The sequence below is a fragment of the Poromitra crassiceps genome (genome assembly GCF_964638095.1).
Source record: "Poromitra crassiceps genome assembly, chromosome: 13".
NCBI classification, from domain to species: domain Eukaryota; kingdom Metazoa; phylum Chordata; class Actinopteri; order Beryciformes; family Melamphaidae; genus Poromitra; species Poromitra crassiceps.
In genome coordinates, this window is record NC_139644.1 from 32,476,250 (window position 1) to 32,500,686 (window position 24,437).

Consider the following 24,437-nt stretch of genomic DNA (forward strand, 5'->3'; position numbering starts at 1 on the left):
GAATATGTAAGGGATAATGTATATTGAGGCGGTGATTACAGGGGAAATAATGACCGACAGGTGATGATTGAGCCCGACGCGTAGCGGAGGGCTTAATGATTCACCTGAAGGTCATTATTTCCCAGTAATCACCGCCTCAATATACATTATCCCGCTTAGAACACGGCCTACAACTAAATCATTCAATAATCTGACAAAAATAATTATTCAAATAGATTTTTTAATAGCGTTTTCAACGACAAAGCGGTTTCATTCGTAATTGGCACACAAGACACCACAGCTGCAACTGGTTGGCCTAATTAGTAGTGGCTTGCTGACAAAAGGCTCTTATCAACTGATTAATCCAGGTGTGGCAGAGCAGCGGTCGGTTGTCGAGAAATAATGACCGGTGAATATTGTTGATTGACCAATCAGAATCGAGTATTCAAGAGAGCCGTGTTCTAAATCACAGATGAAGTACAGCCTCTGGTCTATATAGAATAACAATGCAGGCAGGAGATCAGTTCAGCTTTTAAATCTGCACTACTGTGTTGCTGCGCCTTCAGGACTATTAACCTCATCACAAGCCCCTTTCTATTGATGGCAACAGAGTGCTTAAAGGAACACTTCTCAACCAGCTTTCTATCATTATAAAAAAAATCTGTAGAAAACTAAACTGTTTTGTAGTCATTCTTTTAGTGTGACAGTTATTGAGAGTTGATTTGAGTTAAGTTGTGGACCAGCGATGTCATCTGTGCACAACTTCACTCAAATCAACTCTCAATAATTGACCAACTAAATGAATGCCTGCAAAACAGTTGACAGTTTTCGGATATATGTGAGATTATGTGCAAATTAATCAGCAATGAAAATCGGCGGAGTGTCCCTTTAAGTCACACACCCTCTTCCGGGTTCAGCATGGGACCTAAGGGATTTAATTCCCCATTAATTTTTCTTGAAAATGTTTTTTGAAAAATGCTTATAAAAAGAGTTTTATTCAGTCAAACCAAGCTGATTCTGAATATAGCTGAATCGCTTTGTTTGACCAACTATAACTCTGATAAGGATTTCTCAAAACGTCTATGGAAAAATAAATTGGGAATGAAATCACTTAAATCCCATGCCGAACCCAGAGGAGGGCTTGACGTAGACACTACTTTTCTGTGGCAGTGGAACCATAGAACCATTTGTTTACTGCAGAAAATCAGCTGTCTGAATACAACAAAGCCATGATGGATTAACAATCGTGTAATGTCAAGTGCCAGCGGCATCGATGTATTCTAATACTGTACACACACACACACACACACAATACAGTCACAGTGCAAAAGTAGTTGATACAGCCAGTAGAGGAATAGGAAAGAGTTGTTCCTGTAAGATAAAAGCACAGGAGGAAAATAGGAAACTCACTTAAGAAAGGGAGTAGACGCGTGTGAACAAAGGAAAAGCAACAGGAAGGAGTGAAGGGAGAGACAAAGGGGAATAGTTGAGACCTAAAAGATTAAAAGGCACGAGTGCAGGACGTGGAGGAGTAGTAAAGGAAGGGAGGTTTGGAGGGTGCTAGGTGGGACCGACCTGATCTTTCTTGGTCTTGTGAGAGGAGGCCACATGAGCCAGATACTGGATGACCTTCTTGGTGTTCTCCGTCTTCCCAGCACCAGACTCTCCTCTGTGGGCGAGACCAACACAAAAACACAGAGACAAACACAGAGAAATAGATAGTGAGTGAGAGGAAAACAAGGCCAAAACGGTGACAGTTTCAAACAATCTTGTGTTATGACACTAGAAGTATTGACACACACACACACAGCGGCCATTTTGAACACTTGGGGTGGTAAACTGAGAAGATTGGCAATGCATATTAAACACATTAGTGAAGACTTCAGACAAACCGAACAGTTATAAAACTACAGTAGTATTACCGAGCAATCTGGAGAGCAACAACTACAGCACCTGCTCGAATTTAGCAGGGAAGTCAGGCTAGACTGTTATCTTAAATGTGAACCTACAGTATATCCCTCTGAATTATACCCATTTGTTTCTCATGTCTTTCAGTGGGCAATCTGTGAAATGATAAGTGTTTATAGTATAAAGTGCATCTAGGTACACACAACAGTAAGGCATAGCTGGGCCTGCGCTGTAGTTGCTCAAAATGTTCAAAATGGCCACCACGTGAATATGGTCAATTGCTGCTTTAATGTTGCTTGTGTCGTGTCTAACTCACGTGCAAAGAATGGACTGGTCTTCACGATCTGTGGAAAGACGTTGACATAATGATTGTGTAACTTTTTATAGAAGAACAACATTGCATATTCTAGTAAGTCTGTTACAAGTGAGCTGAAGTTACAATGGTGGCACACTTTCCTGATATAAAATGTTACAGTGTGAATTTGTTATCTCCTGAGCACAGACATTAAGCTGTCTCTACGACAGGAAGTAGAGTGGCCACAGACAGGAAATCAATATCCGGCTTCCTGTGACTGGAAAAGTTGCCGCCTGCCTTCAAACCAACTAGCTAATTAGCCATCGCCTCCTATAATGCGGTCTGAAAGCCTTCCTGGAGGCAGACATTGAGAAAATGAGCCCTGACGGGCGGGAGGGAGTTTGGATGGTGTGTGTCTGTGTGTGTGTCTGTGACAGATGACTTGGTGAGAAGGACTAGATTACCCAGCCAAGACACTACATACAGTACAGTATAATTATGCTCCTTATACACTGTGACGCACGATCTTTCTATTATTTGTGGGTTACACTCTGCCTTTCTGGTATTTATTAGATATTCATTAGATTTCATTTTTGAACTGAACATAGAGCAGAATCTGGGATCAAGTCAACTGGGATACAGTCAAACATTTTTATAAGCGAGGACCCTGGAACGGAGACCACAGCCTCTCATTTTAAATACAAGCTTACGTAGCTGGAGCAGAGTGTCTGGCATTTAGCTAAAGCCAGTAGGGCAACTTAATGATATGAAATACTCTCTGGTTGAGGGACTAGGATCGGGGCCAACACCCTGCAGCTATATGGGTTCCCCAGAGGCCTCCATTTAAAAAGACCAGAATGAATATATCATCTATTGTCATTCTCCTCATTTAAATTCTTAGAGAAGGCATTGATATGAATAAACCAGCAATCATTTGTATGCATAAAACACATCCTCTTAGGAATTGTATAGTTTATAGCTCTGCGGGTTACCACTTAGAACACAGTAGCTTCCATTGACAATGAAACCTTAAGGGGAACCATATTGCTGGCTTTCGGATACTAAAATAACACTGAAGAGAGGCTGACTTAAATCTAAAACAAATGTAAGTCTTGCAGCCAAACAGATTTCATAAACATTCCACTTGAAAAGTTTCTCCAGTAAAGGGCTGTTCACACATAGCGTCCTTTGCCCAACCACCAGCGCGCTTTTCCCATTAAAATGAACCTGGAAGCGGCCGCAAATTTTCAAAAGTTGAGAAATGTTAAAAAGTTGAGACATTTTTCAACTTTTCAGAAAAGCGCCGGGTGACGTCAACCGCTTTTTCCCAGACGACTACCGGTAATCGCAATGACAGAGAGGCACTGGTCATTTCCCAAAGCAACAAGAAATATGGAGAAAGTTAAAGTGCCTAGACGTTTATGTTTTCTTGTGTTCAGTCATAGGTTTATAGATGTTTTTTATTTACCTTGACAGTTTCGACGAGTCACTCTGGTCTTCTTCAGAAGCAGTCGCACTGAGTCTGCACTGAGCAGTCGCTGTCAGTGCGACTGCTTCAATCTGAAGAAGACCAGAGTGACTCGTCGAAACTGTCAAGGTAAATAAAAAACATCTATAAACCTATGTCTTAACACAAGAAAACATTAACGTCTAATTATAAATGAAGACATGATGAACATCATTGAACTATTAAGTTAAAGTGCCGGTCGAGACATATGACATCAGTGGATTTACATTACTCCAACAGTGATCTTAAAGGCAGTATGGATTATACCCCGACATGTATCGGAACTAAGCGTTTGCTTGCTCCACAACACTGTATTGTCTGCTAATCAGCTGATTACTGAGCTAGCAGCTGCTAAGCTAACATCAGGCGATGTTGCCGTGATCAGCTTTTTATTTCTCCACCAAAGGTGCTCAAGGCAGTGTGGCGTCCATACAGGCACGATTGGCTGTGCCTGGGGGTGGCAAGCCGGATTGGGGGTATGTGTCCTGGTCGCTGCACTAGCGCCTCCTCTGGTCAGTCGGGGCGGGAATAGCGTGATCCTCCCATGTACTACGTCCTGCCGGTGAAGTGCCCCCTGTCAGGTGAAGAGAAGCGTCTGGCGTCTGCGCATGTGTCGGAGGAAGCATGGTGCTAGTCTCGGCTCTCCCCATGTCGGCAGAGGGTGGAGCAGCGACCGGGGCAGGGGGGGAAATTGGCCAAGTACAATTGGGGAGAAAATGTGGTAAAATCGTGGAGAAAAAAAAGTTCTCAAGGCAGCGTTTTTCCCCATGCAGAAAAGAAAACGCGTGTCAACAGCCCCTTAGTCCTCTAGTGTTCCTGTCAGAGTCACCACGATGGTTTTGCTGGCTCTCAGACAGGACAGTGACTTACCCTGCATCATGCTTCTGTACGACGTGTCGGTGATGGCGTAGATATGGGGCGGCATCTCATGCCTCTTCTTGCCCTTGTACATGTCGACGATCTCCTCCGAGTAGATGGGCAGGTTCTTGTATGGATTTATGACCACGCAGAAGAGACCAGAGTACGTCTGTAATGCAGAGAGAGGCTGCGTTAATGGAATAACAAATGGTAGTGCAATCGATCCTGAGGTGAAGAGGTCTGTATTACATGGGATTGTGAGTAGGCTGAATAATGTAATAATTTTAGTGAAAATCCCAGAGAGAGATTATATACGAGAGATTTGTATTTTTTGCATGGAGTAGAGTACAAGGTCAGGATTGATATAATAAGTGTCTTTTAATTGTGCAACATGAGAAAATGATACTCGTCGTTGATCGTAGAACCAGAGCTACCCTTCCCCCTCTTGGCTCAAAGTTTCTCCTGAACTCTGAAATGGCCTCCTCTTGCATTATGTAATCTAAACCCCCACGGACTGCAAGTGAAAAGTGACGAGTGACCTTGACGTTGTAAAACTATAGCAACCTAGACAGAATATCCAAGTCACTTTGAAGAAACCCTCCTCCATTCCTTTCTATAAAGTCCACTAAATCTTCCCTTCTCCTCCCCATCCAGATCTGTGCATCTGTTCAGGCTCTCCCTCCTCCTCCTCCCATATTTCTGTCTTGTTCTTTGTGCTGCCCTGCCTCCCCACATCTCTGTACCCTGGTCTGCCAGGCGTCTCTGCCTCAATCTGAGCACTCGCTCCCCCAAGAGAGGGCCAATCTACAGAACACATAGTCTGGAGGCACTCAACCTAACGGGGCCTGCATCCCCAAAGGAAAGGGGGGAGGGAGAGGGGATAGCAGGCAGTGTTGACATGACCGGGGTCAAAATACAAAATAACAGCCGGCCAAATCGCTACCAGCCCAAGACATTGGGATAAATGGCATTAATTATGGGGGCAGTAATAACAATTACAGCACGATTTACATTCCAAATCCATCTCTGCCAGAAAGTGGACTGTGAGGCCCAAACCCCATATACGGCACACACATCTATAACATCCTCTTCCCCTTCTCCTCCCTACTAGCTCTCTTCTCCATCTCTCCCTCTGGACAGCATTGTTCCCTGCAGCTTCCTGTTTACAACATAACTCCAAACACAGAGAGAGAGGGAGAGAGGGAGAGAGAGAGAGAGAGATAGAGAGAGAGAGATAGAGGGGAGAGAGGGAGAGGGAGAGAGAGATAAAGAGATAGAGAGAGAGAGAGAGAGAGAGAGGGAGAGAGAGAGAGAGAGAGAGAGAGAGAGGCAGGGTAAGAGAAGGGAACAAGATGGACAGAGAGGAAGATGGTGACGGAAGAGAGCGCACATACCATGCATTTGTAAACAGATTGCTCACTTTCTTTGCAGTGACAATGTGCAGACAATGGGGTTGTCTCAAAACAATGGGGCTTACAGGATGATCAGGAGGTTGGACAGAGGGATACGATTGGTTCGGAGACTGTGCCAGGATTGTTCTATGAGCCAATGGGGCTTTCGTAATCATTCTGAGGGAAACGCCTTCGATAACATCACAGGGTCAAAGTCAGCACGGGAATCTGTTTTTAGGGGAGGTGTAGAGGGACAGCATTCTAAGTAGTGGTGGAGAGGTGGAGAGGGCACCGAGAATGATAGTATTAACAAAGTAACTGCTTACATTGACACTTAAATGAATTGCAACACAATGAGGTTGAGTGATCATGAGTAGTGTATGAGTAGTGTGTGTGTGTGCGTGTGTGTGTGTGTGTGTGTGTGTACTGCTCAGGGGCAAACTGACACAAAGATGAGATCATTTATTCTTCAGGCATGTGCTCTGTATTCACTCTGCTTTGGTGCACCGCCACAGCAAGGAAAACTATGCCGGTCTGAATCAAACTAATATTAGTACCGGTAGTATAATATAAAATAAAGGTTAAAACTACAATCAAACAACCAAATTGGGGTTAGCTAGAAAGTAACTAGCCAATCGCAGCACACAAACAAGAGTCATTCGGGTTCTACCCTCTGCTATGTTGCTATGGTTATGCATTGTGTACATTCCATGGATGTGGTATGTTCAAACTGCATACTGCAGCTTTAAATAACCGCGTAATTTAGTTACATTTTCCTCGAAAACACAAAGTGTAGGCTTAATGTTGGCAATTTATGCTTTTATTTCGGTCAAGAAGAAGAATGTCTTACGCAGCGTGCTCGCACTAAAAGCGTAAGTGGGACAGAAACTAAAATTAGCCCCATGCATCACTGCGGCATTCAATTTCAGGAAACAACAGCAGTGAATTAATGGCGTGTGTGTGTGTGTGTGTGTGTGTGTGTGTGTGTGTGCGTGCGTCCGCGCACACACGTGTGTGTGTGTGTGCGTGTGTGCGTGCGTGCACACACGTGTGTGTGTGTGTGTGCGTTCCACACTCACGTAGATGAGGCCAGAGTAGTATCGGTCCTTCAGGTTGTGCAGCACGGAGGCCTCGTTCAGGCAGGTGAGGTCGGCCATGTCCTCCACCTTGCTGAACTTGGGCGGGTTCATCTTCTGGATGTCGTCCTTGTTGACCGTCACCTTCTTCCCAGAGTCGGCCAGCTCCACGATGCACTCGTCGCCGCGCTCCTCCTTCACAGAGCCCGCCTCGAAGCCCAGACGCTCCGACGGCACCCACACCAGCTTCTTGGTGGCCCAGTCGGCCTGGGCCAGCGGGTTGTTGACCATGTTGCGGTCCACGTACAGGAACTTGTCTGCGTCCGACATGGTGGCTGTTTCAGAGAGAGAGAGGTGGACGGAGGAGAAAGAAGGGGAGGAGGAGGAAAGAGTATTTGTGGTTAGCACTGTGAAATAAAGAAATCATAACCAGACCATTCACTGTGGTTATGGAATAAATTGGACACCAACAGGTTGTCCTCTGGGGAACACAACAGAAAATACAGAGGGATTTACTCCCCATGGCACAGGGCAACACACGTCACATTCAGTAAAGTGTTGTTTAGCTAGCTAGCGCCGCGCGACAAGCGCACCTTCAAAACGCCCAGCAGGCTGCTGCTAGCAGCCACAGACAGTGAGGCGCGGAGCTGAGCTTGTGTTGTAAAAATGTAAAGCAGAAACTAACATAAATATTCTTTCCTAATTTCAACCCAATGCGAGTAGAGTACAAGTGTTCAAGTGAATTCAACTGGTTTTTGTTTCTATGAAGTAGCAGCAGTGACGGATACACAACTCACCTAGATGACTAGCTTGTGCAGGGAGCACTTTCAACATGATGAAGTCCGCTACGTGAGGAGGAGCCCAGCCCACCTGAATACATTCACTTTAAATAAATAACTAGCAATCGATTTCTATGTGTTCTTTTTGGTGTTTTATGGCAAGTTGGCACCCGTTGTCCTCTTCTCCCTACTTGCACTCCAACCAGAAAGGATTTATTACATCACTGATGACATCACAATTGCTCAAGTGACATCACAATACACTGATTTATGACATCACTGATGATGTCGCAATGAAAACGTAACAAGACACCGCCTACCTTGATGAGGACGACTACGATAACCACGCTCGGTGATTACTTTGACGGCTGTGTCGGACAGAGCAGTTCGCTAAATGAAGAATCTCGACTGTCAGCTGAGGAGCTTCTTTTTTAACACGTTCACTGCCATTGACGAGTTGATACGTCAAAAAAAATTCAACGGTGGGACGTTGATCTAACCCTTTTACATCACTTATATAAATATTGGAGCCGCCGAACGTGTACAACCCATTCCACCGACCCACTAAGTGGCGACAGTGCTGAGCACTAGAGACTCCAGACTAGAAAAAGCCGAGCCAAAACTGCAGGGGAACGCGCGATGAAACCATTCTCATACTGTAAAATGGATTGGCGAAAACGCTTTCGCTTTCGCGCTGATTGCTGGCGGTGGGGGATTGCAAATTTGCATAATAGATTATGGGTGCAACACACTTTGAAACACGCAGCATAAATAAGACCAGAATCGCAAAAGAAACCCCGTTTCTTGGGGTTTCTCAACCGAAACCCCAAGAAACGAGCGAGCCCATCCTCGCCCAGCGGCCGCCAGCAGACAGGAGCAGCAGCAGGAGCAGCAGCAGAAACGAGCTTGTGACACGCCCGCTGCAGCCAAGAAGAACACACACGGAGGGAGGAGTTTGAAGTAGAGGGGGGTTTCCTGCTGTTATGGAGGAAATTACTGTTCAAAACTATTGTTTAGATGTCTGACGTCTTACTGATGCCAAAAATGAATGGTTAAAGTGACTGTTCTATCGAATTTCACAAAAAGCTATTTATCTCAGCTTAAATTTTCAGACGCTGAAACCATGCTGTATTCAAGTGCTAATGCCTACATAACTACGGTACTAACTCTACAAACTAACTCTTTTAGACAGAGAAAGCACACATTCTATTAGTTCTTTTGAGATATTTTGTGTTCACAAAATCTTAGAAAAGAATCCTCGGGTCTTGAAAGATGAGCCAGAATCCTCAAAAAAACCCTCTGGCAGAAGCTACCTACAGTAAAAAAAAAACGGCTGGCAGTGAATGTGTTAAACAGTTATTTATTAGGGGTGTCAAAATTAATCGTTTAAGCGATGCATCGAGATGCGGACGTGTGAATCGAAGACAGATGAATCGTTGAATCGTTTGTTAGAATTTCTGTTGTCATTCAGATTTTAATGCACTTTCTAAGTAAAAAAGGGACTTCATATTTATCTGACTGCTTGTATTAATTGATGAAAAGTAGCCATGTGCAGTAAAAATATAGAAAATTGAGGATTTGATACTTGGAGCTGCCATACTTTGAGCTGTATCGAGATGCATCGTGATGCATCGTGGAATCGAATCGAAGACAGATGAATCGTAATCGAATAGACTCGTGAGGCCAGTGAAGATTCACAGCCCTATTATTGATATGGTGGGTGTATTAATAAGCGGTGGAGAAATGTACACACCATGACAAGCCTAACTGTATGCATGCATGTCGTCAGGTAGAGAAGGGCCTGTTTATCTGCTCTAATGTATATGAAAAAAGAAGCTGGTTTATTGGACCAGACGTTTCCTACCCTTCCTTCCTTCACATCACATGCAACCTCTGAGGAATGCAGAGGTCAGCGCTGATGGGATGTACAACAGGCCTGAGTGCCTGGGTTAGGTCAGGTCGACATAAAACACGGCCGTGTCAAACAAGGCCCCACGTTCCTCCCCAGCTAACCGCCGTGGATAATTAATCAAATTACCAGCTGGCTTTCACTGCCCTCGCCAATGAGATCTGGCAACATAAAATGAGTCAGGTTGCTATTAAAATCGGTGGTAATGCGCAACATGTGTGCTGACCATTTCATCTAAATATACGATTTGGGGGAACGACTGTTGTGTTCATTACACGCTTGGAGAAGTGCCTTCAAACGCGTTGTGCTTTTCCACACTGGGTAGCAAAGCAAGAGGGACGATAAGCAGGTTGTGAGGTGGGGAGTGTAACCGTGTGGAACTCTATACTAGGAGGCCTGGCAAGTCTCCCCAAGTGTAAAAACATCTCTGTCGAGTGCGGACCTTCCCGAGTACAGATTAGGCTGCAGAAAGAGCACTGAAGAATAACCCAAATAAAATCAAAACTTCCCGTGCCGCTGAGCGGGATCCAACCATGTGGTTTATATCAAACACTTGGCTGCAGAACTTTGTATCAAACATACGCACACACACTCACATTGAACAGGCGTAAACACGACAAGCTAGCTCCACGTATGCTGTTGATGCTTTACGCCCGACAGCTAATGAACACCATGATGGTGACAGTGAGGGGTGTGTGTGTGTGGTGTAACCCATATAGAAGGTGACTAGACGAGTATAACAAGTATTGAAGGAGAGGAAGATACGGTCGTTGCATAAGCTCGAGCCAGGCCGCCCGACTAACAGGGAGGGCAGAGCAGAGGCACTCAGGGCAATTAGCTGAACATGCTGTGCTTTCACTGACACCGGTGCCCCTGGCTTTAGCATCTCCATTAGCATTCCTACACCACAGGAGCATGACAGCGCTTTCCTCAGCACCAGCAGGGCTGTTAGCCTCCCTGAATGTTCCCTCAACAACCAAGAGCCACATAGCCGTGTTTCAATAGCCTAGCAGCACTGCCTTGTTTGCATAATATGGCTTTGCTGCACTTCATTTTTTTATGAGCTGAAGTGTTTCATATCTCCATGAGAATCATTTTGCAATATAATCTCCAGCAGGGAGGCCTTTAAGTAACTATGCCAAATTCTCATGCTCACTATTATGAAACAGCACTTGGACTCTGCAGAAGATAACCGCACTGACTGACTGCATGAATATAATGAATCTAAAATGACATCTACATGGCGAGTCAACTCACTGGGAAACACTGATTACAAAGCTTTATTCCTTTGCTTCATTTCAGATTTTTCTCTGCTAGCTAGCTAGTAGCTATTCGATTCACACATTGTTTCTCTTGAAATTGACAGCCCATTTTGCTGTAACATTATAGTGAAGTTATACCATTACATTTCCCACAGCTTCATAAAATTGTGAAACATCATCATCCAAAAGCGCCATTAACTGGGCCTAAGCTTCAGACAAAATATAGACCGTCTTTAGGTTTAGGATTGCAAAAAGCTCAGCTGTGCTGAAAAAGGTGACCGAGCCACTGGGAGTCCGAGAGAGAGTGAATAGCAGGGTTAGTGCAGCTCTCACAGGGTGCTGTATGGCCTGTAGCAGGGGTTATAGTGCAGCTCTCACAGGGTGCTGTATGGCCTGTAGCAGGGTTAGTTCAGCTCTCACAGGGTGCTGTATGGCCTGTAGCAGAGGGGTTAGTTCAGCTCTCACAGGGTGCTGTATGGCCTGTAGCAGGGTTAGTGCAGCTCTCACAGGGTGCTGTATGGCCTGTAGCAGGGTTAGTGCAGCTCTCACAGGGTGCTGTATGGCCTGTAGCAGGGGTTATAGTGCAGCTCTCACAGGGTGCTGTATGGCCTGTAGCAGAGGGGGTAGTGCAGCTCTCACAGGGTGCTGTATGGCCTGTAGCAGGGGTTATAGTGCAGCTCTCACAGGGTGCTGTATGGCCTGTAGCAGGGGTTATAGTGCAGCTCTCACAGGGTGCTGTATGGCCTGTAGCAGAGGGGGTAGTGCAGCTCTCACAGGGTGCTGTATGGCCTGTAGCAGAGGGGGTAGTGCAGCTCTCACAGGGTGCTGTATGGCCTGTAGCAGGGTTAGTGCAGCTCTCACAGGGTGCTGTATGGCCTGTAGCAGGGATAGTGCAGCTCTCACAGGGTGCTGTATGGCCTGTAGCAGGGTTAGTGCAGCTCTCACAGGGTGCTGTATGGCCTGTAGCAGAGGGGTTAGTTCAGCTCTCACAGGGTGCTGTATGGCCTGTAGCAGGGGTTATAGTGCAGCTCTCACAGGGTGCTGTATGGCCTGTAGCAGGGTTTGTGCAGCTCTCACAGGGTGCTGTATGGCCTGTAGCAGGGGTTATAGTGCAGCTCTCACAGGGTGCTGTATGGCCTGTAGCAGAGGGGTTAGTTCAGCTCTCACAGGGTGCTGTATGGCCTGTAGCAGGGGTTATAGTGCAGCTCTCACAGGGTGCTGTATGGCCTGTAGCAGGGTTAGTTCAGCTCTCACAGGGTGCTGTATGGCCTGTAGCAGGGGTTATAGTGCAGCTCTCACAGGGTGCTGTATGGCCTGTAGCAGGGGTTATAGTGCAGCTCTCACAGGGTGCTGTATGGCCTGTAGCAGGGGTTATAGTGCAGCTCTCACAGGGTGCTGTATGGCCTGTAGCAGGGTTAGTGCAGCTCTCACAGGGTGCTGTATGGCCTGTAGCAGGGTTAGTGCAGCTCTCACAGGGTGCTGTATGGCCTGTAGCAGAGGGGTTAGTTCAGCTCTCACAGGGTGCTGTATGGCCTGTAGCAGGGTTAGTGCAGCTCTCACAGGGTGCTGTATGGCCTGTAGCAGAGGGGTTAGTTCAGCTCTCACAGGGTGCTGTATGGCCTGTAGCAGGGGTAGTGCAGCTCTCACAGGGTGCTGTATGGCCTGTAGCAGGGTTAGTGCAGCTCTCACAGGGTGCTGTATGGCCTGTAGCAGAGGGGTTAGTTCAGCTCTCACAGGGTGCTGTATGGCCTGTAGCAGAGGGGTTAGTTCAGCTCTCACAGGGTGCTGTATGGCCTGTAGCAGGGGTAGTGCAGCTCTCACAGGGTGCTGTATGGCCTGTAGCAGGGTTAGTGCAGCTCTCACAGGGTGCTGTATGGCCTGTAGCAGAGGGGTTAGTGCAGCTCTCACAGGGTGCTGTATGGCCTGTAGCAGAGGGGTTAGTTCAGCTCTCACAGGGTGCTGTATGGCCTGTAGCAGGGGTTATAGTGCAGCTCTCACAGGGTGCTGTATGGCCTGTAGCAGGGTTAGTGCAGCTCTCACAGGGTGCTGTATGGCCTGTAGCAGGGGTTATAGTGCAGCTCTCACAGGGTGCTGTATGGCCTGTAGCAGGGGTTATAGTGCAGCTCTCACAGGGTGCTGTATGGCCTGTAGCAGGGGTTATAGTGCAGCTCTCACAGGGTGCTGTATGGCCTGTAGCAGGGGTTATAGTGCAGCTCTCACAGGGTGCTGTATGGCCTGTAGCAGGGTTAGTGCAGCTCTCACAGGGTGCTGTATGGCCTGTAGCAGGGGTTATAGTGCAGCTCTCACAGGGTGCTGTATGGCCTGTAGCAGGGGTTATAGTGCAGCTCTCACAGGGTGCTGTATGGCCTGTAGCAGGGGTTATAGTGCAGCTCTCACAGGGTGCTGTATGGCCTGTAGCAGGGGTTATAGTGCAGCTCTCACAGGGTGCTGTATGGCCTGTAGCAGGGGTTATAGTGCAGCTCTCACAGGGTGCTGTATGGCCTGTAGCAGGGTTAGTGCAGCTCTCACAGGGTGCTGTATGGCCTGTCCGTTCCAGCACATTAACCCCGTTATGGGAGTAAGAAAGCAGAGGGGGAGCCACTCTTCTCACGAGCCCCGCCTCCCTCCGTCCTCTATCATCACTCTGTCAGACCGCCCTCCAGCTGACTTCCATCACTACCCCCCCGCCCCACACACACACACACACACACACACACACACGTCCTCCATGCACACACCTCTGGTGTAGATACAACCCCCTCCTCTCCTGCATCCTGTAATATAGGAGGTACCCAACAAATTAGTCGTCCTACTGTCCCTCTCAGCTGGCTCCATGCGCCCTGCTTTCCCTTCAATCCTGACTCTCTCCCTCCAGACTCCTCTAACACCCCCCCCCCCCTCCTCCCTCCTGTGTTTATCCAGTCTTCCCAGGGTCGCATTCCTCCCATACTCACCCTTTATCAGGGAGGGAGAGCGAGCAAAGGAATTCCACACATTTCTGTTCTCAGTCCACTACGCCCCCCCACCCCCACCAATGATCTTTCTCAGACCAAGTCTCTGACTTTCCTTCCCGTTTCTCCTCCCGTCTGTTCCCATCACTTCTGCAGGTCAGACGTGCCTTTAGGGGTTTCAACACTCACACTGCTGCTAACTCACACCCTGTATGAAACAGTTACACTTAGGCTGTGTGTGCACGACACGTGTGTGTGTGTGTGTGTGTGTGTGTGTGTGTGTGTGTGTGTGTGTGTGTGTGTATGGTCCCTGAACATTCACTGACTGGACCATTAACTGCAGCAAGTACATTTGGACTTGGGTCAGCCGGGCCCATGCAGATGCAGCAGGGCTGAATGTGAGCCCTGTTGCTTTGTTGTTTAATCAAAACAAGCAGTGAGGGAGAACAGGCTAAAAAGCAGCTAATGCTCCTCTGGCGTTTGATTCTTATCAGAGTTCACTAGTTCACCATCATCATGCTGCGGGTGTAGAGAGACATGTGGCCGACATGAAAACAGTCTCTCAAACAAGTACTTCTTCTAACATATACATACAACATCTGTTGCCCAGAGTCACAAGCTAGACAGCTCAGGAGTTCAACTCTGCATCGTTTCAAGTGAGTCATTCACATCAATAATGTTCAACAATTGCACACAGCTCGGCTGCTGCTTGGCCTCGCCTGCTCTATTGGCATGCGCAGCGCACAATTGCATCACTGATCACATCACTGTCATTGACTATGTATGTCCCATTGCCTATGGCATCATCAGTGCCTATGAAATCACCAGTGATGTCATAAGATGATTTTGGTCAATAATGATGTCACCAATGATGTCATAGACATTGTGACATCAGTGATATCATAGGCATTGTGACATCATCAGTGGGACAAAAGTTTAAACAGATATTGCCCACTTGCTCACTTTTAGATAAGGAAGGATGAGACTGCAGATCACAGATGTTCAGTGCTGCAATACAGAAATAAGCTATTTGGGGGCGTCTGGACCTGGAATTTGTCCTTTTTTATCATCCATGACCATGACAAATCTGTGCGACTGACACTACTAACTCTCTCCTCTCTTCCACATCTGTCATGTTTAGTTAATAGTGTCCAAAACAACACATGTACAAAATATCTTAAAGCCCCAATCAGTAACTTTTTCACCTTAATACAACAGGTTTTTAGTCATTGAAGATGGTACAGTGACTTGTAACAGGGAGAATGTCGCCTCTAATTGGTCACACACCGCCCTCCAAAGGCCTCTCCTGGGACTAAGCATTTTTGTGCCTGCGTCCCGGAGATGCGCTGTACAGCGGAAGCGCTGTCTTCAGCAAAACAAGGAAGTAACTCTGTGCAGATTTGCTACAAAAATTACGTTTCACGTAATTATGGATTATTATTCCATCACGTGGTGAGTACCATGTCATAGCATGTACATAGAGCTATCTGGCGCTTTTTTACTTTGAACGGCGATATCGATACCGATGCTATTACACCCAGAGGGCGCAGTTTCTCCAATAGCAAAACTTGGAAAAGCTGGGTGCTGAATGGGGCTTTAAAACAGATGAAAATAACCCAGAATGGGAGTCTGGCTAGTGTAGAGGTAAAAGCACTCAGTGCTGCTGGTGAAACTCCTCGCTGCCAGGTGAAAAGAAGTAGCTGGTGACTGCACATGTATCGGAGGAAGCATGTGCTAGTCAACGACCAGGACAGCAGGGGGAATTGACCGAGTAGAATTGGGGAGAAAAACCAGAATAATTTTTTTTTTTTTTTTTATGAACAAAATATAAAATAGATATATTTGTGAGCTAGCTGCTAACAAACAAATTCTGACTTATTCATGGAAGACGTTGGTTGACACACCACGGTCTCTGTTGATGTCCTGCTCACATGCACTTGACACAGATACGTCCCTGACACACTTGAAACCCCCCCGCTCAATCTCCAGAGAGCAGAACGAGGCCTAAAATTAATTCTAACATCTATTCTCGTTTGACGAGAGCTGCGTTCTATATTGAAAGTAGAAGACGGGAGAACAAAGAATTCCTAGAGAAAGTTGTGGACGTAGCTAATATGCCTTCCCATGTCAAATTAAACATTAAACGTAGGATTTGGATGGAGCCTGAAATTTAACTACAAATGCATTATGAGTCATCTGGGATCATGTCCACAGTCCACACCACCTTCCCCTCTGGACCACACCACCTTCCCCCTCTGGACCACACCACCTTCCCCTTCTCTTCTCTAAAGAGGTCCACGCAGCGTCCTGCTTTGCTGCCAACGTCTCTATAATCCTGTACTGCACAAGTCAAGGCTTTCCAGTTACAATGAGATTAGCTCATCAAGTTATTCCTAACATGGCTATTCATTAATCCAACACAGCACTAGGAAGGACACAGTCATCGCAAAACACACCCGTCGCCAAATCCCTGAAATGTATGTAACCCCACTGAGAGACCATTAAGGGATTAACCTATAAAAATGTCTGAGACTGAATGAAAACATTGAGAGGCTGTGGTGTCCAGTCAGAGTAGCATGAAGAGGAACCATCAAATAAATAAGAGGAGGAAGAAGAGCGGAGGCCAGATTTAGAAAGCGGACGGGCCGGCCTCATCACAGAGACCAGAATGTGGTCACAAAGACAGGAAGTGAGGCAGCAGAGCAGAGAGGGCTTTGGGAAGGAGGAGGAGGTGGAGGAGGAACGTGGAGGAGAGGACGGGAAAATGTCCAGGGGAGAGTCCAGCCCAGCGTCCTCTTCAGAGCCAGGCTGTCTTGTTAAGAAGTGGGCCAAGTTCACTCTTTATAGACCCGAGTCTGCCCATCCATCAATCCATCCATCCATCCATCCATCCATCCATCACTCCCTCCCTCCCTCTCCCTCTCATTCCATTCCAGCTCAGTGACTCTCCCCCGACTCCAGCTCACCAAGAGATGTGCCGAGTTGCAGTAAAAGCCAGGAGACGACTTTTACGGCATGACCATGTACAGTCAAACGTGTGCGGCCCCTCCTCCTCCTCCCAGCTAGAGAACCTATGAACCAGCTGCAGCGTGTTGACTGACCCATTGGCAGAAATATGAATAGAACAGCAGAGGGGTCAATAACACTGCAGTCCCATGGTCTTCTCTCTAGCCGCGCCAACTGCAGCATCCTATCTCAACAGCCTCACTGGCCTCCGCGGAGCTCTTGTCCTCAACTGTCCCCTCTCTGAGGTCTTGCACTGTTATCACCCCGGCTTCAACTGTTTATATCACTCTTTCCAACACACACACACACACAATCTCCATTTGTAGGACCCCCCTCCCCCCTCCATGTCCCGGGCCAACTACGACCCAGCTACGACCCAACTACAACCCAGCTACCCCCCCCCCCCCCCCCCCCCCCACACACACACACACACACACACACAGTCTGATGATGATCCACTGATTGCCAGCCTGGCAGCCAAGGAGAGGTACCGAGTCTGTCAAAGTTAATGATGGGTTCACTTCACACATCACCTCCCCCCTCCCCCCCACCACCTCCTCCACCGCCGTCTTGCTCCTGCCCTGAACGTGGGAGCAGAGGGGGCAAGGAGGGAGGAAAGAGGAAATGACAAAGTGAGAAAACTATTTTGCCATTTGTGGAACTTGTTGTGCGGATTCTTTCAGGAGAGGAATGGTGGCGTTTTGTTGAGCGCACGCTGAGCGGCTCTCCGAGGACGACTGAGCCGTAAATTAAGTCTGTGCTGGAAAATAAGCACACCACCGCATGACAGATGTTCATCCCTTTCCATGAGTTTTCACATTCCTGGCCCCGCCCCCGAGCACGATCCAATTTCACTTTGAACCGTCAGTCAGCCAGCGTGCCATCTAGCAGCACCAACCAGGCTCTGACTAGGTCTGATCAAAGCCAACAGCACATCACCTGCACAACAGCCAACGTCTCTTAATACAACTAACCTGTTTCTCCCCCCACCCCTACCCAATTTGTACTTAGCCAATCACCCCTGCTGTCCTGGTCGTTGCTCCACCCCCTCTGCCGATCTGGGGAGCGTTGTAGACGAGCACATGCTTCCTCCGATACATGTCCTAGCCGCTTCTTTTCACCTGATGAGGGGTTTCACCGGCAGGACGTAGCGCATTGGAGGATCATTCCCCCCCAGTTCACCTCTCCCCCCGAGCAGGCGGCCCAACCAACCGAGGCGCTAGTGCAGCGACCAGGGACTCATCATACCCCACCGGCTTCCCACCCGCAGACACGGCCAATAGTGTCTGTATGAATCGTCAGACCAGGCCAGAAGTACCGAATTGAACCTGGGTCTCCGCATTGGTAGGAGACTGCTTTGACCTCTACACTATCCAGACACCCATGCTGGGTTCATTTAGTCTATTTTTAAATCTTTTGTACATGTGTTGTTTTGGATACTAAGTAAGTAAACATGACAGGACAGCTGGAGGATTGAGAGAGGAGAGTAGTGTCAGTCGTATAGGCACAGATTTGTAAGGGTTATGGATCATAAAAAAGGACCAAATCCAAGTCCTTCATTCCAATAGATATGATTACCCTATTGATTACACAGACACACATGACTGGCTATCTGACACGGCAAATCAATTGACAAACCAGATAGAGTAAATATTGCACTGGTTTTTGCCTATTTACTTAAAACCAGGCAACAACAGCAAAGGCCATTTAGATAGATCACGGTTATATAACCCTTTTAACAGATGTGAAAGAATGCAGCGGGGAGTTAAGCTGCGCATTTCTGCTTGTTGGCAGCAATCAACAACTATTTCAACGGAGCATATTTCAAACGCAATAGCGAGATCTTAGCAGGTGACCAGCATGATTCATTCTCCGACAGCCTCAGATAAGATCCTCAGAAGATAAATGTATAAAACAAATTGTGCGTTATCTCTTCTCATACTTCCCTGCCCAGCATCAGACTAGAGTAGACCATCATCCACCACAACCTCGGTTTAGTCTGTTGCAACCATATCACTTCTTATCTCTAGCTGCTGAAACATATCTGTCTACAGAAGGGCACTCCCTTTTAATCAATGTGCATGAAGACAACCACTGACTGACTGACTTTAAGAGGAGGATGTCATTTTTTATATTTATATATTGATCAAACGATGCATTCCCAGAGCTCAGACCCAGGCCATCTGGTGTATAGCCTGACTGACAAGGAAATGAAATGTCCAATGGGAATCCAGAAGGGAGACCTATTCCCCTTATGTTGCCCCGCCCACCTTTTCTCTTCCTTGTCAGACACAATTGTACGCTTCCGGTTCAGCGTTAGCCAGCCGGTTGCTTTGTAAACATTGATAAACTGTGTAAACTATAATGAAGTTTGGCAACATTCGGCAGCTCCACTGCGGCAAGTGTGGCCAACTTCAGTTACATGCTCATAGCGTTATTGCTGCGAGGAGCTGATGGCTGTACCCGGCCGGTCGGCATAACGTTAGTTACAAAAGCACGTCGACAGTGTTTTCTCGCTGCCAGTAGGGGTTGACAGATACTAGCTAGTCCGACCGGTCACAGCCAGCGCTCCTCACTGCTCGTTAAAAATTTCCAAATGTTATTCTGATAAACTGGTCACATATTTGGAATATATGTTACGTTCTCATCCGAAAAAAATATGAAAACTTTAACAGTTTGTTTTTTGCTTGAAAACAGCTTTTTGGCAAGTCTAAAAATGATAAAAGGTAGGAGTAATCTACTTCCGGGCCTAAAACGGAATAACGATTACAAAATGACGTTATGCAGAAGCGTCCTGATATGGGCAAATGATAAGGTGATACAGAGCATGTTTCAAAGTTCACAGTATGACGCTGTGTTTGAGGTGAGTGTGTTGTGCAATCTCTAAAGTATTAACTACTACTGCAGTGCAGTCACTTGCTAGTCGCCAGGTGTGCAGGTCACACACACACACACCCAGCCATGGACAAAGTCTATTTTCTGACATGACAAGGAAGGACGCTAAACCAATCATCACCACCAATGAGGGCCTGAGCTTGGTTTTCATTAAGCTTATCATGATATCTCCGACTGTCAGCTTTTCTCCAAATGTATGGCTGTACTTCATATTGCAGAATATAGATATAGAATTACACTATACTTAATTAGATGTAGTGGAATGTCACTCTACTTCATTTGGTTAAAATCCACCAATGATCATACATACGAGGTTGTGTTAAGACTTGTTGTCTGGCTGGCTATACATATACACATATAGCACATAGCATAGCAGCAACACCCCCCACCCATCTAGAATATAGGATATCCTTTAAAGGGGGACTAACCCCCTAGATATGTATTAGAACAGTGATTTGAAAATACCTATGGAAAAAACCAAGAAATGACATATGCTCTTGTCTATACTGGACTCTTTGGCTGTGTTGAAGTCCAGATTTTTTTTTGGAAATCGACGCCATTACAGTTTGCCTACTGCCTCAAAAAAAATTTATTTGAGAGGGGCCATATCTGTATAAATATCAGCAACTAGCCAACGCTGGTGGCCTGTTTGGAAAGAGCTTTGCTCAAAATGGTTGAAAGTTATATCAATTTGGTAATTCAGTGGCGAACTAGAAATTTAATTATTTTTCTGCATGTAACTCTATGGAAACTACTCAAACTACGTTACGGGAGCAAAGTGACATGGGCTCGTTAACAGCAGCACACCCACAGTAGGACAAACCTCTCGCTCTGGGGTAACACAATGCGAGATTTCTCCACGTAATTCCCTCGTCTAACTAGAGATAAACCGCGCAATGAAATCCGTTTTTAATTTGCGTTTTGGGGGTTTTCGTGATTCTTGATGAAATGTACAGCACCTATGATTTTTCCTCATAGGGCGCAGAGCAGGACAGAGCTCTTCTCCTCCTCGGAGCACACACACACAGACAGAGCCAGTTGCTCTGCTCTGTCTGAAAGCCCCCGCCTCTCACTGCTGCTGTGTGCAGTGTGCGCGCGCCCCGCGGGTGCATGAGCGAGCAGAGCAGACTCTCCCGTTTGACTGGCCGAGAGAAAGTGCTTCCAATGAAATGTCAGACTGTGCACAGAGAGCACTGGAGAAAGTGCTCCAGACAGCAAAACACACACACAGCGAGTCAACCCCCCCCCCCCCCGTTGCTTGTACACAGTGACGATATTACAGCAGCCGATTTGTTTAGACCAGCTTTGTCACGTTGTCACGTCGTAGTATAGCGTTATATTTTACATGTGCGCTAAACTGCGACGCTATTTGTTTGCGGAAATATCAGACTGCTCTCTGCTCTAGAGCACAGAGAGCCCAGCTGCTGCTGCGCGCGGCCGCGCGCCCCCGGAGCTTGAGGCTCGTCCATGAGGTTACAGTACGACTCTCTCCTGCCCGCTCCCACCTGCCTGGGCTTGAGACAGTGCTTCCAACTCGGACTGATAATATAAACATCATCATTCGAGCTTATTCAGGTAAGATATTAATAAAGTAGTGACACATTCAGCGGGAAACTAACTATAATTAAGACATGTGCCAACTTTGACAACGTTTGGTTCAGTATTTTAAGAGCAAACTTCAATAAGAATAGGCTTGGAGTTCTGAGGAGCTGAAAGGGTACAGGGGGGGTAGGGGAGTAATTATCTTGAAATCCCATAGTCTTTGGGTCACCGTGACGTAACGACGTGTCAAATATCCCATTCATTTGAGAAAAGAAAAAAAAGCAGTCTTTGACCCTAAGAGGGCGCTTATGCCAGATATGCTGCTGAAAAATGATACAAATGGTAAAATGGCAACAGTTTGGTGTCAAATGTGGAAATTCTGACCAGAATTCTTCACACATCACCCCCAAAGTCATATATATTGGTTAAAAGCTGAAAAAAAGTGTTTTGGAGGTTAGTTCTCCTTTAAAGTGTAACTTACCCCAAAAAACACTTTTTTCAGCTTTTAACCAATATACAGTATATGACTTTTGGGGTGGTATGTGAAGGATTTTGGTCAAAATTTCCACATTTGAGACCAATCTGTTATAATTTTACAAACCCCTATTATTTCAGCAGCATAAGTTCCCTCTATGGGTCCAAACCTGCTTTTTTTGTGCCCTCAAATGAATGGGAGATTTGGTACATCGTGACGTCACGGTGGTATTTGCCCTTTAAGAGCAATGCATCCATGGGTAATCGCCTACTGTGGCTAATATTAGCCGCTAGTTAGTTATGTTACATGGCAGTAAAACACCACTGAATGACCAAATTGATATAACTTTTAACCATTTCGAGTAACATTGTTTCCATACGGATCACCAGCATTAATTTGTTGTTTATATAACGTGGCTGTATTTATCATTTATCATTCATAGAGATACACTGAAAATACTGGGAGGCGGGCCATAGATTCTCTGTCGATGATTTGATGTGACGTTATCTTTAGAGAAGCGCAGTAAATACAATATTCCTGGAATGCAAGTTTAACTAAACAGTTACATGTCCTCTGCATTCTGCATCAAATGAAGACATTGTCGTTTGTTTTATTTTCTATGTTACATACTTATTGGCCAAGTTATCTTAGTTTATCGGGGAGGAATTCTGCCAGCTAAAGAAGGGAGTATAGGCGGCCATCTTGCCTGCAGAGTTTTCAAATCAAGTAGAATACCGTTTTGCAAGAAACCTGGGGGGGGGGGGTCAGTCCCCCTTTAAGCACTTCAAAAATGATATTTCCCACAAGGAAGTCATGCAGGGAGGTAGACAAACCAACTGTGCCATCTTTCACAAACTAGCAGGAAGTTGGACCAGTGCTTTTCAGAGAAGGCTGGGCTTTAGGCTGCTAATCTATGGTCCAGCATGACCTCATCATTGTACCACAGTCCAAGTCTAATTGACCAAACTACAAGCAGTCATCACGAGAGGGAGGGGCCTAATCAAGGACGGCCTTGGCGGCAGCAGTCAGAGCGCAGCTATTTCCTGGTATTGTTCAGCTACAGGTGTGCGCTGTGAGGGGGAGGCTGCAGGAAAGGATGGGCTCGTGGTGACAAAATCACAAGCTGAAGACAGAGGCAGGGGAAGGGAAATCAAATGAGAGAAGGAGAGAGAGAAGAGAAGGCACAGAGAAAGGAGTGATGATAGGGGACGTCTGTCTTTTATTTGACCTTGTAACACTATGCTATTTTCTTTGTGTCCATTTGATGTTAAATGACTTTGAGTTGCCTCTGTGTATGAACTGTGCTGTACAAAGAAAGCTGCCTTGCCTAAGAGAGTACGGTAGGTAATGGAGTAAACAGTAGTGAAGAGGAATGGGAAATCCACAGCAGGTACCTGGTAATCCAGAAATGGCTTTATGGTACCTTTGTCTACTTGTAGATCATCAAGAAACTTTAAATGAATAACGTTAGATGTGTTTAATAGAGCTGTATATCAGGTCTAGCAGCTCAGACAGCCTCAAACACGAGGTGATTGAGAGCTCTATAATTCGCAAAATAGCAGTGGATGGAAACGCGCATTATTCCGCATTTTCTTTTGCAGACTTTCTGAAAATTCGATTAAACGTTGCGATACATTTGGATGGAAACCCAGCTACTGACAGATTCATCCCAGACCCCTGCTGCCAACTCGCACAATCTGACTGACCCAAATGAATGATGCTGTGTTGATGTCATCCAGAAGAAATATCCGTTTCATCACACGTGGCCAAAAATAGAGACGGGCCATTGAAAGTAAAAGGAGCACATTCTGCTGCTCAAATACCAGCCTGTCGACTCAGACTGACAACAAGCCATTAGTGATATAAAGACAGACGGCACAGATGTGCACTTAGTTTCTTTTGACTGATGTCTGTATCACCACCTGGATCTGAGGGTTCTCCTTCCACTTGGATATCCTGCATAAATTAATCTCAGCTGACTTTGGGGCCAGAAGGAAGAAGGATCTGTACGACACTCCACCGCCATTCAATCATGGCCGCCTGGCCTGGCACAGGGTCATTTTCTGGGAAGAGAAAACGGGCAACGGGCATATTTCAAACCAATCCAGTTTTGTTCTCTCCTGAGAACTCCCATGTCCAAAATAGCCTGTTCCCTTTCAGTATTGTGGCCTAGCTAATTTCAACTGTACTGTGTGTATATGTTAAGATATTACTTCATCTGAAGAAGAAAAAAACTGCACAGACAAATAAGAGTTTCTGAGAGGTTTTGCAGCCTGTGTGCGTGTTATCATTCCTGTCTTTACTCTTAACCTAATGCCGGCATCTGAGCTGAAGGGCAAAATTGAGCCTGTAAATCCAGTTAGAAGGCCAAATAAACAAGAGAGAAGATTAGAAATGCCTCAAATATGTAAAGACAACCTTGAGATCTCATAACAGAAGACAAACGGTGGGATTGAACGCACGCATGTACGATGTGTCACGCTGGCCCCCTCTCGCTCTCTCTCTCTCCAAGTCACATTTTCATTTGCTAGAAAAGCAAAAGCAGCCTGCAAGGAGTCTGCCTGAGCCAAGATGGCTGTCCTCAACAGCCTTCAATGAAACCTA

The 24,437-nt window shown here is 46.3% G+C and overlaps 1 protein-coding gene across 1 annotated transcript in view; it reads right to left on the minus strand.

Annotated features, from left to right (window-relative positions):
• The window catches only part of LOC310788297 (myosin-9-like), a 52,309-nt gene that overhangs the window by 25,390 nt on the left and 2,482 nt on the right, over nt 1-24,437 (minus strand). Inside the window, exons 2-5 of the mRNA XM_083649851.1 lie at nt 7,018-7,349; nt 4,560-4,716; nt 2,204-2,231; nt 1,555-1,648 (exon numbers count right to left, since the gene is read on the minus strand). Coding sequence (XP_083505977.1) covers nt 1,555-1,648; nt 2,204-2,231; nt 4,560-4,716; nt 7,018-7,344 — 606 coding nt within the window. The 5' untranslated portion in view covers nt 7,345-7,349. The remainder of the gene's footprint in view (nt 1-1,554; nt 1,649-2,203; nt 2,232-4,559; nt 4,717-7,017; nt 7,350-24,437) is intronic.